The sequence below is a fragment of the Chiloscyllium punctatum genome, chromosome 5 (assembly GCF_047496795.1).
Source record: "Chiloscyllium punctatum isolate Juve2018m chromosome 5, sChiPun1.3, whole genome shotgun sequence".
Taxonomy (NCBI): Eukaryota; Metazoa; Chordata; class Chondrichthyes; order Orectolobiformes; family Hemiscylliidae; genus Chiloscyllium; species Chiloscyllium punctatum.
This window is the reverse complement of record NC_092743.1, coordinates 63,530,423-63,551,802: the sequence shown is the minus strand read 5'-3', so window position 1 is coordinate 63,551,802 and position 21,380 is coordinate 63,530,423. Positions and strand designations below refer to the sequence as shown.

The following is a 21,380-nucleotide window of genomic DNA, read 5'->3' as shown; positions in this document are numbered from 1 at the left end:
CTTGCCCTTAAAATGCAAATAAAAACAAGAAGAATTGGTCTAATTTCAACTCTATTGGAAAACTTAACAGAATAATAAATTGTTTACCTTCTAAACAGCAACTGCTCCAATATAGTAAAATCTCATAAACATGCAATGTCAAAGTCAGTAAAACAGATTGTCTCACATGCTATTCTGGGAGCGGGAAGATAACCCAAGCTTTTAGCTGCAACAGAGAGAGAGAGATAGAGTCATAGAGTCCTACAGCATGGAAACAGCCCCTTTGACCCAAACTGTCCATACCGACCAATATGTCTATCCACACTAATTCCATTCCCTGCACTGGGCACATATCCTTCTAAACATTTCTTATTAATGTATTTGTCCAAATGCCTTTTAAATGCTGCTAATGTGGCAGTTTCCACAGCTAACTTCAAAACCCCAATAATGAATGAAATCTAAACTAAACCAGGGTTCTGTGGGAGCCTGACCCCATCCATTCATGCTGCTGCTATTGTTCCAACTTTTTCAAGTAAAAAACCCAAGGCCTCACAACCTGTTTACTCTGTTGGCTTGGAGGAGACAGCTTGGTACCTATGGCTCAAAACGTCTCTTCAAAAAAAAGGAAGAACTATACCTCTTAAAGCCATAGTTTTATCACAAATGCCCCTGCATTTATGAAGCAGTCTTGACTCGAATCTTCTTTCAGAAATGCAGAACTCCAGTCTTCCATTTAAAAAAAAGGCCCAGGCACAGATTGACTCTAAGTTCCCTTTCTCATTTCCTTGTTTCAACTGGTACTTTCCCTCTTCTTACTTTTGGGCCAGCTTTTCAGATCTTTCTCCTTGTCAGAATTGAGGTGAACTAGCTTTTAAAGTAATGGGTAGAACCTGATGGCAGAATTCTTTCCACATTTCAATTGCTGTTAATTTTTTTTTGGCATGGAATAAGGGTTCAAAAGCAAGTCCACATTAAACACCAAACTTTGTCAGCTCTATTACAGGAGTGGGCATTTCAGAACTCCCAGAATTGTTGATGGGGTCAGGTCAGGTTTTGCAGGACATATGGTATCAGGAAACCTTTGACAGGAAGGTTTAGAAGGTGTGTAGATGGTTTATGATATGTCATTTTAAATATTTATTCATTTGTTTAAGGTTTTCATACAGCTTTAAATATACATTCAGTGCATTGATTGATTAGGCAATGACCTTAAAAGATAAAGATTCTTTAAGTGGACCTGTGCTGAGCATGGACAAAGTGTATTCCACAATGTGTGGAATCAAATTCTAATGTGCTTTGACTTTCACATTGATATGATGTCCTGACATTCGCTGAACCTTGGGACTGAATCTTAACCATCAGATTTCAAACACTTGGCTAAAAGGTCAACAAGAGGGAACTTGTGAGGGGAAATGCCTCTGCAGCAAGTCCTACCTCAGAGAGCTGCAGCAGCTCTCCAGAATATTGAGAAAGAAACATGTGGCACTGGATCAGGATTTAACTGAGTGTCCAAATGGCAGATTCTGGGTGGGGATGGGGTTTGAGAGACCAATAAAGGAAGAGAAAACTGGGTTAGGTGGGAGGTAAAATCTTGATGGCCATCCAAAGGATGCTGGAGCCCAATTATATAAGGATACACTTTACTCTTAGATAATCCCCCACCCTTGCTCATCATGAACCCACACAGGTAAAACAATCAAACTTGCTACCTGGTGTTTGCCTCTCCCATTACTGGTTATGTTACAACAATTGCAGGATTCCCTCTGGCATTTGGGCCAACTTGCCTCACACCTGCTTCAGAGATAATTGAAGTCATAAGTGGTATGTAAGCTGTCCAATTCTCCTGCCTTCAGACCTGCTGACTGAGGGTAAAATCTAGCTCCTCATAATGATGATACTGCAAAGATTTGAAATGCAGATAAAATATAAAGACACATATTTCAGTATTCACTTTGAAAACATTGACCTCCTTATACTTTCGTGAAAATATCAGTCAAGGGCCATGGATGTTGATTTGAAGAACTCTTTAATTCATTGTAACAATTAAAGCAGGGTGAACAGATGACCTAACATCTGTTTTATCAGATAGCCTCAATGTGAATAATTTATGAGTTTGTCCAAATGGTCTCAACCCAATATGGAATTGTTTACACAAAACTAGCTTGTTTGATCGTGAGTTATGTGAGTTGCAATAATTATTCCTTTCTTTGAAGTGATTTTTCAATGTCTGTGTTTATTTTAGCAAGGTATGAAGGTAATTAAAGGTCTTTTCAATAACAGAGTACTGGCTATGTTTCACTGATGGGTTTTATGAGATTGCAGGAAACAAGAGGCATATTGTATGCTTGACTTTTGTTTCCCCATGATTATTTAAAAGACTTGCTAGTGTTATTACAGGCCTCATTTGTTCTTAATATGATTAGTATTTGAAATTTGGGCATGGGGAATGCAATGGAAGGTGTAGAGGGCACATGGTGTGTGTGGATAGTGATTTGGGTGAGAATTGATGACTAAGGTACCCAATGACTAAGATAAAGAATATCCAGTATCACAGCAGATGGAGATAGCATTCTAAACCATCAACTCTCACATTCACTCACCCCAGGCATTCTTTGAGAGGTGGCTGGACATCTTCAATCTGTGACCACTTCCTCAGCATAAAAATACAGTGAATGAGAATGGAAGTCTAATCTTAATGTAAGGAAAATTTGAAGCTCCTGAATGCTAACTGAAAATGAAATTATTGCCCTTTCATCGCTGTTAAAATACATGGCCTTCAAATCTGCTGCTCCCATGGTGCTCCATTTTCATTAGCCTCAATTGTTCAAGATCAAATCAATCCATTTCTGCTGCAATTAATCTATCTAGTTTATATCTTTATTAGTAGTCCATTCTGAATTAAGTTTCTTTCATTATCTATTCAATTTATGTTTGTTACAATAAATTACATTTGATCACTTGTTTTTTTCACTTCTTACTTGCATGTTTACCTTTTATTTAATTAATACATTTTAGTCTAGTCTTGTTCTACTTCCCTCTTTTTGGAGCAAACCTTTTATACTACATAGCCACTCATTTTACTAATGAATTTATACAACTTGATTAAATAGTGGCTACATTAATATCAAACCATCCGCTATCATATAATTAATAAATTTTACAAAAACCCCATTCCACTGAGTGGATATATTTTCATTTAATTAATAATCTTGGGAAGGGAAACCAGTGCAATTAATATGATTTAATTTACATGATACATTTTTGTGAATCCATCTGAGTTCATTTGATGTCTTGTCAGCAACATGATGGGAGATCAAGTAGAAGCATAAAAGCTAATTTTACATTGATATAGCCCAGTCAGTGAGTGTGACAATCCAGATGCCGCTAGCATATTCAGTATAAAGGAATACTTCTCTCCACTACTGAAAAGGCTATCAACATTTTTGTTTGGATCCCAGAACCAGTCTAAAATATATGTTTCTTTATTTTCTTTCCTAGTAATAACCAGCATCATGGTGAAGAAAAATTAGAACAATGAGATATGTCAATAGTAGCCTCTATACTTGTGCCACATCGTTAGAGCCCTAGCCTGCAATATTGGCAAAATTTAGAATAATAAAATAATTACAGCACAGAAGGAGGCCATTTGACAGTTTCTGTTTACATTGTCCCTTTGCAAGAACAACTCAGCAAATCTCTGGTCGTGCATTTCAGCTCCTTACGTCTTACTGTAAAAATGCTTCTCCTCCTGCTGGTTCCTTTGCTTCTTTTCCAACAACATACCAGTATCAGATAATCTAAACAATTAGATGAAAATTGGTCACCAAATTCAATAATGCACTTCACAATAGCAGTTACCTGCTTCTGTACATGTAAATTGGGCTGCTTTGCTGCTTGTAGCTATATATTTAATAAATATAATGAAGTAATCTATTAAGCTGGAAGCCAAAAGAAGTTTTAATTCTTTGCCTCTTGTTTTCTAATTTTCATTGATTCCTTCATTAGGTTCCCTCCCTTCTCATAGGCATACCATTTCCTGTGCAGACAAGAGTACTGTCAGACCTTTGTCAATACAAAATAAACCTTTTTTTTTATATTGTCTTAAAATAAGTCTTTTGGAGGCATGAAAGAACTCTCATGGCAATTTCTCCTCAATTTTTTTCTAATTATTTCTTGTTTAAAATTGAAAATTCATCACATATGCTCACGCCAAAGTTTGTGAATAAAAAGTTGGGTTGATGTAAGAATCAGAAAGTAAATCAATAGCTAACAATAACATTTAAATGGCAGGTAGAATTTTGACCTTTTTGCAGTTACTGTGAACTAGTTTATTACTAAGTTAATGCATAAAATTGTGCTTATACCTATACAAGACAAGATCTGGAGCTTGAATTTTGAGCAGCCCTTGATTTATTAATATGCCAAATTAATCATTTAATCCAACTCAATATTTGGCTTAATTCTGTAAGTCCATAAGTATCACACAACTGTTGTAGTGGAAAGGAGTCTATTCAGCCCATCATATTTGTATTGGCACACTAAGCATTTTAGCTTGGTGCCAATCTCCTGGCTTTTCTCTGTAACCATGCACCTTGTTTGAATAGAAATAATCATGCATGGTCTTACTGATTTCCTTAACTTAATTTGCCTTCACCACACTTCCAGGTTGTGTATTCCATACCCTAAAAACTCACTGAGTGGAAAGGCTTTTCTCACCTCACATTTGCTTCTTTAGCAAACACTTTAAATCTGTATCATCTGAGTCTCGATCCATTTAGAAGTGTGAACAATTTCTCCCTACCTACTCAACCTAGAACCCTCAATTTTGAAAACTTCTATCAAAACCTTCCTTAAGCTCTCCTCTTCGGAGAAAACGTTCCAACTTTCCTCATAATGGCAGTGTTTCAACCCCAGAACCATTCTCGTAACCTGAAGTGTGGTGCCCAGAACTCTACACAATCCTTGAAGTGATTTTTAGCCAGTAACTTATAAATGTTCATTATTACCTCCATGCTCTCATACTCCATGCCTCTGCTTATGGATACTAAAGCACTGTATACTTTAACAACTCTGTACCTGCCCTGCCCCCTTTATTTACTAATACACATTCACAAACAGATATCTCTGCTTTGGCACTTCATTAAAATTAATATACTTAAATTGTGTACTCCAAGCTTAGCATATTATATGAAAGAGCACCTAATCAATTTAATTATTGAAAGCACATTTTACACATTAACAGCAATTTAAATCATTCCTCGGATGTGGATGTTGCTGGCTGGGCCAGCATTTAATGCCCATCCATGGTTGCTGTTGAAAAGGTGGTGGTGAGCCACCTTCTTGAACCGCTGCAGTCCATTAGTTGTGGATAACCTCACAGTGCCGTGAAGGTTCAGTTCCAGGATTTTGATCTAGCTAGTGAAGGAATGACTACTTATTTCCCCTCTGCCTCATGGATGCCCAGTCTTAAGATATCAAACCTAATCAAAATTAAACCCATTTAGCACAGTTGTAGTGCCACAAAACACAATGGAAGATATCCTCAATGTGAAGATGGGACTTTGCCTCGACAAGAATTGCACAGACATTGCTGCTACTGATACTACGTACAAGCAAGGAACAGCCCTTCAAACCTGTTCTGCCATTCGATAAGATCATGGCTGATTTTCACATGTCTGCCCATTTCACCACTTTCCACTTTCCTGGATTATGTTATTATCTTTCTCATTGTTTACTTCACTTTTACTTATGCACCATTTCAGCTCCATAATTGCTTTACATTTTTAAAGCCTTTATTTAAAAATTCATTAATGGGATGTGGATGTTGGTGCCCGGGACAATATTTATTGCCCAACCCTAACAGCTTTTGAAAAGATAGTGGTGAGTTGCCTTCTTGAACTACAGTTCTTGAGGTGTTGGTATGTCCATAATACCATTAGCAAGGAAATTTCAGTAAGTGATATATTTCCCAGTTAAGATGTTGTATGGCTTGATGGGGATTTTTAAAATGATGATTTTCCTATATATTAACTTGCCTTGTCATTCTGACTGATAGAGATCATACATTTAGAAGGAGCATGGGTGGGTTACAGCAGCACCTCTTGTTGATACTACATACTGCTGCCACTGCATTACAGTGGTAAAGAGAATGAATGTTGGAGGTGGTGAATGGGTCATGCAAGGTGCTTTGTCCTGGATGGTGTTGAGTGTTGCTGGAGCTGCACCCATCCAGGTACATTCCTGATTGTACTCATGGATGCTGAACAGGCTTTAGTAGATATGAGGTGAGTTACTTGATGCAGAATTCCTAGCCTCTGGTGTGGTCTTGTAGCTACAGTATTTACATAACTGGTCCAGTTCACAGTGGTAACCTCCAGGATGGTGGTAGTGGGAGATTCAGCAATGGTAATGTCATTGAATGTCATGGGAAGATGGTGTGAGATTCTCACTTGCTGAAGATTGTCATTGCATGGCACAAATGTGGCGTGATAGTTACTTGCCAGTTATCAGTCCAAGTCTGGAGTTGTCCAGGTCATGCTGCATATGAAATGGTCTGCCTCCGTATCCGAGGAGTCATGAATGGTACTGAACATTGTGCAGTCATCCCCATCTAATCTCCAGCAACCACAACCATCTTCCTTTGTGCTAGATAGGATTCCAACCAGAGGAGAGTTCTTCCTCTGATTCCCATTGACTCAAGTTTTGCCTCAGCCAAATTCCACCTTGATGTCAACATCAGTCACACTCACCTCACATCTGGAACTCAAGCTCATTTGTCCATGTATGGACCAAGGCTTTAATGAAGTCAGACAGTGGCCCTGGCAGAAGCTGAACTCATAATTAATGAGCATATTATTCCTTTGCAAGTACAACTTGATAGTACCGTCACTGAACCTATCCACTTTGCTGTTAAAGAGAGTGGAAAATGATGGAACAGTAACTGGCCGGATTGGACTTGTCCTGCTTTTTGTGCACAAGACAATTTTCCGTATTGAGGTAGATTCCTGTGTTGTATCTAGATTGCAACAGATTGACCAGGAGCATGACTAGCTTTGGAGCACAAGTGTTCAGTATCATTACCAGAATATTGTCGGGGCCCATAATCCACTTTTGTCCACACACATTGAAATTCACCAGCTAGAGTACTTTCTGTGCTCTAGCTAACTTCAATATTTTTTCCAAATTGGTGTTTAATATGGGAAAGTGTCAATTCATCAGCTGAGGGGACAGGAAGATGAAGTAGGTGGTAATGAACAGGTGGTTTCCTTCCCTATGTTTGGTCTGATAACTAGATTTCATAAATTCTATAGTCAACATTGAGAACTCCCAGTGCAAATTTTTCCTGACTGTATAACACTGAGCCACCATTAGGAGTGGGTCTATCCTGCTGGTGAGACAGGGCATACCCATGAACTAGTGGGGCATAGCCATACTTTCAGAATCATACCTTACAGGCAATGTCAGGCCGTTGATTCACTAGTCTGTGAGACTACTCTGTCAATTTTGGCATAAGCCCTCAGATATTATCAAGAAAGAGTATGCAGGGTAAACAGGAGCCAATCAGTATACCCTCTAACTTGTGTTTAAGGTGGATATTGAGTTGTTTACTTGCACTGACATTTTAATTATTTCTTTGTGGTCATCTAACTTGTGAATTGCCTGTGCAGGAATTGTAGGGTGCAGCCAAGCAGCTTAAGGGGGATGTTGATTATAACATTAAACAACATCTGGCCTGCGAACTGGTGAAAAAATCCATGCTTTTCTTTTCAATATAGGCACACATCCAGATAGATCAGAGTTCGCAACGTTATTCCTAGCTTTTTTACTTGGTGGTTAAAGAACTGATTTCTATACAAATAGATAAAGTCACTTCAGACACGTGCCCTTCCACTCTCCTTCTAGCAATATACAGCATAAATTGAAAATTTTGAACATGTCAACTCTGCAGTAGAAGACAGCTGGGGAAAGACATATTTTTAGTATTTGAATCATAAATGCTTGATTAAGGCCACATTTATGATTTTTGTGCACTTAACACACTAAGGACCTCCTCCATCAAATTTCTGGTTGCTTTTTAAAATTGTAGGTAATTGTCATACTGTCTCTTCTTGTTTAAGTGAACGCTTATTACTAAATTGGACCTCAGCGTAGGTCAGCCCGGTGTAATTTACACACTTTTTATCTTAGGTGCAGGCTTGAAGTAAGCAGCTATGACAATAATTGTATTAAGCTAAACAGTTCCCAACTCATTATTTTGATTGTAATTGCTTCTTTTGGTCTAGGTTTCTCACATCTTGATGTTATGCTCGTTGAATGTTATGATCCTAAGGGTGACCAATGGAACATTCTCCAGACGCCTATCTTAGAAGGTCGCAGTGGTCCAGGCTGTGCAGTGCTAGACGACAATATTTACCTTGTTGGTGGCTACAGCTGGAGTATGGTGAGGCAAATTTGATTCAATATTCTTATGATATTTCATAATAACTGTATTAGGCAATTAGAAAATGACATGTAAGGCAGCATCGCTCTGTACAATAGCTAGCCTTTTTATCATTACCTGTAGTTTGCTACCAATAACTGCAAATGCGCACGTCCAAGTCAAATTAGTGCTTCATTGTCAGTTTAAAATATTGCTAATTTTCTCCTGTTTCAAGATGCGGTAAGATGCATTGAAATTATGCCTTTCAACTTAAAATTTCAAGTTTATTCTTTTGATATGTGTTTCTGTTATGAAAAGTATCTTCCACTCAATTATTTAAGTTGCTACTTATTTAGACTGATTGATGTGGCCAGGATAATTCCAAGTGGAGAAGATGTTGCAACTGGGTAAGAAGGTAAATGGTTTCCTATCTTTGTAGAAACTCTAAGTTGGCCACTACAAACATTTTAATTTTGTTTTAGCTTGCTACTATAACACACTTCCATTAAAATTTAGTTCTTGTCAAAGTTACTGAGCAAATTACAAGATTTTCAGTGAAAGGGGATTTTATTTCTTACCACTCTAGAAAAAAATAATTAAATGTGACAAATAGATATAAAGCTTAAAAGACAAGAGCATATATCATGAAAAGAAAGATCAAGAATTTATAGTTTTGAAATTCCTAAAGTCCTTCAGGTGTTTAACCTAAGACCAAAGTTGTTTATTTAATGATTTGTATCCTCTGCATTAGCAAATAAAATTCCTTTTTCCATTGGTGAATGGATGTTTCACCCGTGTGCTTGTTGAGAGAGTGATAGCAAGAAAGCTTTCCAGTTCTGTTATTACAAATACATTTCTTCACTGTGCTGTGCCCAAAAATAGTTGCCTGAGATATATTTCATTTATGGATTCCCATATCTGGTTTAATTGTTGTTTTAAGAGAGGTGTCCACAGATGAGTCTTTCATCCCAACATATGAAACTTCCAGAAAAGTGTAAATGATATAGGAAATATAGATCAGAGTGATTGGTTGAGTCATGTCAATGACATAATTTGACTGTTTCAGTTTCGACTAAGCCTTATTCATTGATCGTTTCATGAAGATCAGTTCAATCTGGCCAGGTTATTTCAGCAGTCCAAAGTCAGTTTTTTTAAAATCATTTAATATTAGAAAGGTCCCAAGTATTTCCAAAATAAAACAAATGATGAAACTTGAAAATTAATACTCCATCCTGACTGCTATCATAAAGTTCAGAAATATCAGTTTCTGTACTAGATACATCTCAAAGGAAAGATTAAGTTTGACATGAATTTATTAGCTTGGTATGGGTAAGTACTACCATTCTCCATTATTTGACTGGTGATAGATCTATGAGTTGGCATTCAGATCTTTTGTTTCAAAGAAACAGAAATGGACCTCCAATGTGATGCTCTTGTGATTACTTCAAAACCAGATGCTCAAAATTAGCATTCCTAAATAGTAAGTCTTTAGTTAGTTGGTTTTTGCTGTTTATAGCAATTGCGTTAATGGTCTAAGTATCTAAAAGCAGGAATTGAGAACCAAATAAATCATTAGAGTCACCACATTTTAGATATCTTCTTTCAGAACTGAACTTACATATTCATACAGCATCCAGCTGGGATAAATTGTTATGGAACAGTCAGAATCCGTGGTTTGAGTCTGAACTCTTGAATACACCAGCGGGTTACTCTGACATTTGTTGCTTCCTAGGCAGGCAACATCCAAACTTTGTGGAGTCAGCTCATTTAAATAATGCAGGGAATGCTGATAGCACACCCAGCAAGTTATACAATGTAATGAGAGGCCAGCACAGTTTAAGCCAGCCCTCCATATCTTAAAAGGTACACTGGGTCTGGAAGTCATTCTAAAATTCATTTGACATAGGAACTCTTGGAGTAGAGTTTTCCTGCCCCATGTGTGCGAAAAATTGTGGGAAACAATACAGTACGAATGACAAACAGATTTCTGATGGAGAAACTCCCAAATCCCCACCCACTTAAATAATGACTTCAGAATCTCACCATTAATCGTGATCATATTATTTCCTTGTACTTGCATTACATTAATATCCAACCCACGTTATGCTCTTCTCCTCTAGTGAGAAACTAGATGGCACAAATTCCTGATAGGTTAATTAGTGTGGATATCTGGCTGTTGCAATCACAGAATGATCATCATTCAACTGCTACCTCAGATGCCCCTATATGTACCATAGCCATTATCCTCCTTGATCTTTCAACCATGCAAGTCAGTACCAGTAAATTAACCGTCTCATCACATTACCGTGCCTACTCTTGGACCAACTAGACACCACTGACTAGATGTTTACATCTACACTTTGCACTCATGTGGACATATGGATCCTATGACTCCTGGAATTAAAGCTCATGATGTATTATTATTAATGCTGTTTTGAATTTTGGATTCCAAAGTGGACATAACTTTAATTTTGACTCTCATTTTAAATATACATGATAGAGTTTCAGTTTCATTTGCATTCAGAGAGTGCTCAGGATATTTGTTTACATGCATTTAAGTAAGACTAGCTGCTTTGCTAACCACAATCCCTGTACAGTAAAGGCCTCCTGAACTCCAATTGGATTGCCAATCTATGAAAAGCACATGACCATTCTCAGATTGGCTAGATAGTGTCCAATTCCTCTTATTTCTAAGAAAGCAAAGTGATGATTATCTTAAGGTCAAACTAGTGAACCAACAATGCAAGACTATTTACATGGCAAATAAGGCAAGGAACATGCACTGGTGAAAAGTGATTCTACAATCAATGGATCAGATGGAAACTCTGCAAACTCATGGAAAGGAGGGAGGTCTCATGAATATCTCCATCCTCAATGGTGAAGGAACTCAGCACATCAGCCCACAGCATTGCAAAATATAGCGCTGTAGCCCAAGATTTTGAATCCAAAGTATTGAGTGTACAATCTATCTTGGCCTTCTGAGATCCCCAGCATCACAGATGCCATCCTTCTGCTAATTCAATTCACTCCACATAAGAAACAGCTAAAGATACCAGATACTGCAAGGCAATAATCCTGACTACTTTCTGGCAATAGTACTGAAGTCACATGTTCCAGAACTAGTCACACGCCTAACTGAGCTGTTCCCATACAGTTACAACACTTGCAACTATCTGAATATGGAAAATTGCGTAGGTTTATCCTGTTCACAAAAAAAAGGAAAAATCCATCACAGCCAATTACACCTACTCCTGATTATCAACAGCATTAACTCACCAGTACCCTGCTCACTGAGGCTCACTGAGTTACATCAGGCACACTCATATCCTGATCTCACAGACTTTATCCCATAATGAACAAAAGAGCTGATCTTGAGGGGAAGAGGTAATGACTGCTCTTGATATCAAATTTGGCAAAATCAAGTTTGACCAAATTTGGTCTCAAGGTGCCCTAACATAACTGGTTCCAATGGGAATTCTCCATAAGTTATAGTCATACCTAGCACAAATGAGGATGGCTCTGGTTGTTGGAAGTCTATCGTCTTAGCTAGAGGGCTAGTGACTAGTTCTGGAACATGTGACTTCAGTACTATTGCCAGAAAGTAGTCAGGATTATTGCCTTGCAGTATCTGGTATCTTTAGCTGTTTCTTATGTGGAGTGAATTGAATTAGCAGAAGGATGGCATCTGTGATGCTGGGGATCTCAGAAGGCCAAGATAGATCGTACACTCAATACTTTGGATTCAAAATCTTGGGCTACATGATTGTGTAATGGCTTAACAATCTTCAGCCACATCACCAATACTTTTCCATTAAGTTCACAAAAGCTGAGGATGTTTGCTGATGTATAGCACAATTTGAAGTTCCTCAGATACTAAAGCAGTCAATGTCCATATGCAGCAACACCTGGGCTACATTCAGCCTTGTAATGTAGCTGACAAGCAATATCTACACTACACAAATGACATCTCCAACAAGAAATGCAAACATTGCCCATGATATTCAATGATATTATCATTGCTGAATGCCTCACGATAACACCCTTAGGGGTTAACAATTACCAGAAACTGAACTTGACCATTCAAATACTGTTGTTAGAAGAAAAGGTCAGAGAAAGCATGATCTGAACAGGTTGGGCAAATCGATGGTAGATGCAGTATAATTTGGATAAATCAGAGGCTATTCGCTTTGGAAGCAAAAATAAGATGGTAGATTACTACCTGAATAGCTGCAAATTGGGAGAGGGGAGTGTGCACCAGTCGCTGAAAGTAAGCAAGCAGGTGCAGCAGGCAGTAAAGAAGGTGAATAAAATGTTGGCCTTCATTGTGAGAAGTTTTAATTACAGCACCAGGGATGGGCTGTTGAAGTTATACAGGGCCTAGAGAATTGTGTGGAGATTTGGTCTCCCTTTCTGAAGAACAATGGTCTTGCTCTCGAGGGAGTGCAGCAAATGTTTACCAGGCTAATTACAGGGATGGTGGGACTGACGTATGAGGAGAGATTGACTAGGTTAGGATTGTTTCGCTGGAGTTCAGATGAGTGGGGGGGAGGAGTAGGAGGGGGATGTCATCGAGACCATAAATTTCTAACAGGATTAGACAAGCTAAGTGCTGGTAGGATGTTCCCAATGGTGGGTGCATCCAGAACTAGGGATCACAGTCTAAGGATTCAGGGTGGACCATTTAGGATAGAGATGAGGAGGCACTTCTTCACTCAAAGAGTGATGAGTCTGTGGAATTTATTACCACAGCAAGTAGTTGATTCCAAGCATTAAATGTATTCAAGAGGCAGTGAGATATATCACTTGGGGCGAATGTAATCAAAGATTATGGGAGGAAGCAGGATTAGGCTATTGAGTTGTGATGAATGGCAGAGCAGGTTCAAAGGGCCAAATAGCATCCTCCTGCTTCTATTTTTCATGTTTTTAAGACGAGAAATTCTATAGAGAATAACTCTCCTCCTGACTCTTCAACACTTGTCCATAATCTACCAGACACCAGTCAGGAATATGATGTAATACTCCCCACTTGCCTGGATGAGTACAGCTCTAACAACACAAGAAGCTCAACTCCACCCAGGAAAGCAGCCCATTTGATTGGCATGCCATCCAACACATTCACCATTCACTGCCTCCACCAGCAATGTACAGAGGCGGTGGCGTACATCATCTGTAAGATGCAATGCAACAACTCAATAAAGCTCCTTTGGCAACACCTTCCAAGTCCATGATCTATGATCCAGAATGACAAGAGCAGCAGAAATATGGAAGCCCCACCATCTGCAAGTTCCCACCCAAGCCACTCATCATTCAAATTTGGAAATGTAATCACCATTTCTTCACAGTCACTGGGTGAAGATCCTAGAACTCCTTCCTTTGGTAACACTGTGGATGTACACACTCGGCATGGACCACAGCAGATCCACGTCTATCTTCCAAAGGATAGTTAGGGATAGGCAATAAATACAGGCTTTGCCAGCAATGCCTACATCCTGTGAATGAATATAAAACATAAAAGTAACTACACTTCGAAAATACTTCATTGGCTATAAAACCCTTTGGGATATCCAACAGTCAGGAAACACTAAGTGCAAGCTTGAGGGCTGTTGTGGCGCAAGAGACCAATGTTCATTCACTGCCTGTTCCAGAGGTGTGTAACCTGAACACTTGTGCATTTGTAGATTAAAATATATGGACAAATCCAAGATTTAATTCATAGGATTATATAATGCGATTTGTAAATTTTGTTCAGCATGTTTGTATTAATTTGTTTTCAAGTTAGATTTTCAGACAGTTGACTGCCAGGACAGCAAAAATAAGGTGTGAAACTGTTAGTGAATGGGAAATTGCTTTTCCATTTACTGGTATGTCAGTCAGATAAGGCAATCACAATCACAGACAGCTCATTCATAACAGGGTTCTGATAAGATCATCAACCTGAAACATTCATTCAGTTCGTCTATCCACAGATACAGCACGATCTGTTGAGTATTTCCAGAGAAGGTTGTGTTGGTTGCAAGCTCCATTTTTTTTGTTTTCCTCCTGTCCCAGCTCATCTTCAACAACACTGATCCTTCATGATGGTGACATTAGCAGTATGCAGCAGATCCCCACAGATCCAGACCACTGTAATATCAAATACTGCAGGGCTTCCCCAGAGCATTCTATGCACTGTTAATCACTGTAATGGCACTCCCCCTCTGAGTTTTATGTTGAATCATGACTTTCATTGTATTCATGCCACCCAGAGGTTGTACACCAGTATCATGCACCATGTCAAATGGTAGCCCTAGTCACCTTGTAGTCACCCTCAGATTTGCTGTGAGAGCTAAAATACATGTGCTATGGTGAACTGCTGCAGAATGAAAGTATTGTGACTGCTGACAAGATACCAGAAATTGACTTCCATGATTCGCTACATTTGATCACACACCATTCTACTTCAAGTATGTGGAACCCCTTCCACTTGTGATATATCTATGGCACCCACAAAGTCAAATGCGCAGTGAGTGACAGCCTACACCTTGGAGTAGCCTACCTGAAGCCACATACTGCCTCCACTCCTGCTTTTCAGCGAGAGATTCAAATATATTGAGGTCCTTCGAAATGTAGAGCCACAGTGACCTCCCTAATGCAATATGGCCAAGAATACAGGAATATTGGAATTAACACTGCTCCTAAATGAAAGTAACCATAAGAGTGGAAAAAGAAACATGGCATCAGGAATCTTTGCAATCATTGGCAATGCCATCATTGAAGTTGCAGTTTGCAAATTTCATGACAGCATTTTCAATGCAACAGAGAAGTGTATCACACTTGATAATTCACCGAAGGTTTTAGTATCCAAAAGGATCCCATGTCAAAGGTGAGAGTTGGTGGAATAGAGGCTGCAGAATGGAGGTTGCAGGAGGTGGTTTAAGGTCAAGAAAGAGCGTGGCTTTTAGCTGCCTTCCTCTTTCCTGATGGCAGATCCCCTTGTCAGGCTCCAACCCCAACCAACCACCCCAACCCCTCAGGAACACTTAAGCAAATCTGACAATTGCTCCCTGTTCAGGTTTCACACATGGTGGCTCTCCTGCCCAGTGCTTAAATCAGATCATCAAGTGGAAATTAATTGGCTACTTCTGGGCCTCACTTAGTACTGGGGCGAAATGGTGGGAATGACAAGGCACTCCAAAAATCATTTCACCCCAGTCGTAATCAGACTGTCCAAGCCTGGCATCCTCCATAACTCTAACCTTGCTGCCAAGGACATTAAAATCTGATCAGATTTTCAGAAAGTAGAGCTGCTCCTCGAACCCCTTCACCCCTAGCTGATTTCCTTACTGTTTCATCTCTGCCCATTCTTCTAGTTATTGTGCAGTCTAAGGGGAAGGTTTTCTGCCCCAGCCCCAAAGCAACGGGTTTGTCCAGAATCGTTGAAGTCTGAACCCAATCTTTAGTGTGTGCTACACCACTAAAGTATTAAAGATAATAGTTGTACATTTAGATAATGTGTTTCAAGCTAATTCTTTAGATAAGTCTGTTATGTTATTTCAAATAACCTCAAGGAATTTGGAGCTCTTTATAATGATGTCGATGTCCGACTCTTCCGCTCTGCTTCTGCGGCAACTTTTGATTGACAAACATGGCCGCCTTGCGAACTGGCAGTGTCATCAGAATTCCTAATTCATCAGGAATGAAGATCATGAAGTTATAATTATAATTATAAAAAAAACCCACCTAGTTCATTGTTGCTTTTTGGAAAGGAAATCTGCCAGCCTTATCTGGCCTACATGTAACTCCAAAACCATAGCAATATGGTTGACTCTTCACTGCCCTCCAAAGTACCCAGTGTAAACCCAAGGGCATTATTATAAATAACAAAAACTAGTGGAGGAACAATCTAGAAGGCCTTTTCATAGCCTTGCATTCATAAGAAAATAATAACAAGAAATCCTTTTTGATTTTTTTTAAAAATCTGTATACTTTGCACCATCTAGTGCTGGTTGACAGTATTACCAAATGATTTAGAATACATGAATGCATCAAATGTTGCCTGTGTGCAGAAATGCTGATGACTTTCAGAAGCCTTTAAAAGCAAGTAAGCACAATATGTTTTGGAGGTAGAAGTGCAAAATATATAAGAATATAGAGCATCTGCAAAATTCGTTTTATAAACTGCAAGAACAGCTATCATTGAAAGGTTTATCAGACTTTTTCATTTCATTTCACAACCTTCTGTGGCCCATAATGATGATTCGCTCTATATTAAAAAAAAAGGGCAATTTTGAAAAGGTATTTCAAAGGATGCATTCACCTTATTAATCACTCCTTTCTTAGTAAACATGGATTCTAATAAAACCTCCCCATTTTACAAAGAAAGTTAAAAGGATCTGATGTGATATGTTCTTTAAAACATCATTCTCTCTACCAAGCTGTTTTATGGTGTCACTGGTGAGCATTGACCCTCCAGATCCCTTCATATCAGCACAAGAAATAATCTCAAACTACAATCTTCCAATTTGCACTGTTGCAGCACTCCAAAATGCTCACCATGAGTGACACATGGAGTAACCTTCCCTATGAGTAACTCATGCAACACTTCAACTTTAGAAGCCACCAAACAATGGCTCAACTGTTTATACTTGGAAGTTACTTAGATAATATAAAAATATTTACTGTGATCAGCTGAATATCCTGTACAAGAATGATAAAATACCATTTTTAGTTTAGCAAGCAAGTGACCTGTGGTCAATGTGTAAAATCAACAACAATAATATATAGCACCTTCAACTTAATAAATTTTCCCAAGGTATTACACAGGGCTAATTATGAAACAAAATATAACACTAAGACACATAAGGAGCTATTAGGGTGGATGACCAAAATCTTGGTCTAAGAGGCCCTTTTAGGGAACCTTCTTGAGAATTTGTTTTTGTTTATTTTTCATTCGGGGATGTAGGTTTCATTCGGCTGGACCAACATTTACTGCTGATCACTATTTGTTCTTTAGAAAGTGGTTATGAGCTGCCTTCTTGAACTGTTAGTCCTTTTGGTGTAGGTAGACCGACAATGCTGCTACGGAGGGAATTTCAGGATTTTGATACAACACTGTAGAAATTTTCAAATCAGGATGACGAGTAACTTGGAGATGAAATTGCACGTGATGGTGTTCCAGCTGCCTCATCCTTCTAGATGGAAGTAGTTGAGGGTTTGGAAGATACTATCAAAGGAGCTTGGTGAATTTCTACAGTGCATTTTCTACATGTTATACATTGCTGTGACTGAATATAGGCGATGGAGTGAGTGAATGTTTGTGGATGTTGTACCAATCAAATGGGCTACTTTATCCTGGATGCTGGCAAGTTCTTGAGTCTTGTTAGAGTTGTACCCATTCAGGCAAGTTGGGAGTATTCTGTCACACTTTTGACTTGTGTGTTGTCAATTGTGGAAAGATTTGGTGAGTCAGGAGATTAATTACCCACTATAGATTCCTAGCCTTTGACCTGCTATTGTAGCCACAATATTTGGGTAGTAAAGTTCAGTTTTTGGTCAATGGTAACACCCAGGATGTTGATAGGTGGTTATTCTGCATTTGAGAGTGTGTTTCAGGAATCCCTGATGAAGGGCTTTTGCCCAAAACATCGATTCTCCTGCTCCTTGGATGCTGCTTGACCTGCTGTGCTTTTCCAACACTACACTCTTGACTCTGATCTCCAGCATCTGCAGTCCTCACTTTCTCTTAGGTAATTCTGCAATAGCAATGCCTCTCAATACCAAGGTGTGATGGTTAGGATCTCTCTTATTGGAAATGGTCATTGTGTGGTGTGAATGTTACTGGCCCTAAGACCACAAGGAGTAAGAACAGGAATAAGTTATTTGGCAAAGTCACCCACAGAGTCACAGGGAGCTATGGGGATAGCATCATTGTGTATCTTTAAGGCTGAGATACATTCTTGATCAGGAGGGGAATCAAGGATGATTGTGAAAGAGTAGAAAAATGGATGTGAGGAATGTTGGACCAGCCATGATTCTATTGAATGGTACAGCAGGCTCAAGGGGCTAAAGTTCACTAAAGTCACTGAAAGCTAACATGTAGGTTCAGCAAGCAATTGGGAAGGCTGGCCTATATAACATGAGACTTTGGTTACAAGAGTGTAAATCTTTTGCTTCAAATGTATAGAACCTTGGTGAGGTCTCACTTAAGAGTACATGATGCAGATTTGGTCCCGTTAAACTAGGGAATGATGTATTTACTTTAAAAGGATTTCAACAGAAGTTCATCACTCTGATTTCCTGGATTATCCTTTAGTGATAAAAGAGACTAGGCATATATTCTCTAAAGTTTGAAGAATAAGGTGTGATTTTATTAAAACTTACAAACTTCATGAAGGGCTTAAGAGGTAGAACCAGGAGACAGCCTCAGAATAAAAGGAAGGCTTTTTAGGACTGAGATCAGTAGGAAGTACTTCACTCAAGCTAATGAAGTTTTTGAATTCTCCATCCCAAATGATTGTGGAAATAAAGCAATTGCATATGTTCAAGACAGAGATCAACAGTTTACTGATACTAATAATATCAGTGTATAGAGCATAATAATGCTATTGAGGCAGTAGATCAGCCGTGATAGAAGAGCACATTCAAGAGGCACAAGAGCCTCTTCCTGCTCATTTATTCCAAAAGTCCCTCCAATGCCTTCACCTTATTGCCAGCCCTCCCATCTCCCAATGTGTCATCAACAGGCTAGAAGTGTTGGTTAACTGAGAACCAATGTAGATGGGTGAGTGAAGTGGTTTTAGGTATATGCATTATGGTGCAAGGTTAGAACACAAGCATCAGATTTTGGATCACCTGAAATCTATGCCTTGACATATAGAACATATGAGATCAACAGCAGTTCATTATAGTGATTAAATCTTGAGGTAACAGAGGAGTGGATAAGAGTTTCAACAGCAGATGATCTGAAGTGGAAGTTAAGTCAGGCATAGTTGCTGAAGTAGTATTATCTGACATTCATGATGATACAAATATATGAGTAAATTTCATTGTCGACCCAAGTATGACACCAAAGCTTTGAATCCCAAATAATTGCCAAGAAGAAAGATGGAGTTGGTGGCTTAGGAGCAGAGTTTGTGACAGGAACACAAAGGCTTCAGTGTTCCCAATATCTAACTCAAGTTAATATGTGGCTCAGAATAAATATGAATTTTTTGAAATCCTATGGCATACATGTTAGTTTGAAATGTTACGTTTGATATTACAGGGAGCCTACAAATCTTCTACAATTTGTTACAGTCCTGAGAAAACCACTTGGACAGAATTGGAAGGGGAAGTTGCTGAGCCACTAGCTGGCCCAGCATGTGCAACTGTTACATTGCCAGCCTGTGTGCCGTATAATAAATAAAACAATTTGTCAGTTTGCAACATTAATATTAACACTGAGACAATTTATTTAAGTGATATCATGCAAAGTACTGAATTCTTACTCCCAAACATATTTAATGTTTGAAATGTGCTTTTTTACTATGGTAATTTATGACAATGAAAAATGTTATGTAAATCTTTGTATCTTTCAGAAGAAAGGCATGACCAAGTAAAATAATGATGTAGTAGAATATAACAATATGTAAATTTTGTACAGGATAAAAACTGTAAATGAAGCTTGTCTGTTGAAAACATACTTAAATAAAAACTTTAAAAATCCTGGTGATTTAATTTTATTGCACAGTTGGATATAATTTTTGTTTGCATTTAGCTTTAATTCAATGATTTATGTCTGTACATTTTGTGATGTCACTGGTTTTGATTAGGAGTTATTGACAGCTTGTTCAAAAACTGAGAAGGGCAGCACACTTACATAAGAATAAGACACGTTTTTGGTTCCAGTTTTCTGTCTTAAGCTGTACCGGAGGATATGCGGAATCCAGCTTATGTGGAATTTGTACCCGTATCAATGCAATGGACCACTATTTTGGATTGACATATGTGTATTATGTATTTAATCCAATGGTATATTGTGAGAAGATTGGGGTTGGTGTGCATTGAACAATGGAATTTGTACTAACTTCAGGATTGTAAATAGGATGTGATTTGTTCTGCATTGAGTAAGGCCAGTATGTGTGGGTTTGTGTCTACAAGAAATAATAAGTTGTTAGTTATTACCTTTGTGACCTTCAAGACTGACATACAAATTGTTTGAGGTGGAGACATGACCAAAGTAAATGAAGCAATGGACCTTTCTTTGCGTAGCTCCAGTCAATAATTGGTACAACATTGGTCCAATTTTACTGCTGCAATGGGCAACTACAAACAGCATAAGTCTCACCAAGTGAAATTCAACAAAAAGCAGCCATAATATTCATCCTTAAAGAGAATATCAAAACATCATCTCCCCCATAGAAATCTTTTCATCTGCTGTCAGAAACATTACATTCTTCCTTGTGATGACAATGTATCCTCCAATGTGAAGGAAAAGATGCTGGATTAGCTCAATGAAGGAACAATTGATTTTTCAAGCTGTTTGCCAAGATGACAATCAATTCTCCAAAAACACACTAGTTTAATGAAGTCTTTCAACAAATGTTTTGCAAGGTTTGTGAAGTTTTGTAGCTCAGGTTGAGGTTTAGGGTGTAGATTTCCTCGCTGAGCTGTAGATTTGATATCCAGACGTTTCATTACCTGGCTAGGAAACATCATCAGTGGCGACCTCCAAGTGAAGCGAAGCTGTTGTCTCCTGCTTTCTATTTTTATCTTTCTGCCGGATGGGGTTCCTGGGGTTTGTGGTGATGTCATTTCCTGTTCGTTTTCTGAGGGGTTGATAGATGGCATCTAGATCTATGTGATACATAGATCTTAGATGCCATCTATCAACCCCTCAGAAAACGAACAGGAAATGACATCACCACAAACCCCAGGAACCCCATCGAGCAGAAAGGTATAAATAGAAAGAAGGGGACAACAGCTTCGCTTCACTTGGAGGTCGCCACTGATGATGTTACCTAGC

At 38.6% G+C, this 21,380-nt stretch overlaps 1 protein-coding gene across 1 annotated transcript in view; it reads left to right on the top strand.

The window, feature by feature from the left end:
* Positions 1-20,080, top strand: part of klhl14 (kelch-like family member 14) — a 149,430-nt gene extending 129,350 nt beyond the window's left edge. Inside the window, exons 8-9 of the mRNA XM_072570444.1 lie at positions 8,262-8,419; positions 19,641-20,080. Of these exons, the coding sequence (XP_072426545.1) occupies positions 8,262-8,419; positions 19,641-19,781 (299 nt within the window). The 3' untranslated portion in view covers positions 19,782-20,080. The remainder of the gene's footprint in view (positions 1-8,261; positions 8,420-19,640) is intronic.
* The last annotated feature ends 1,300 nt before the right edge of the window (positions 20,081-21,380 follow it).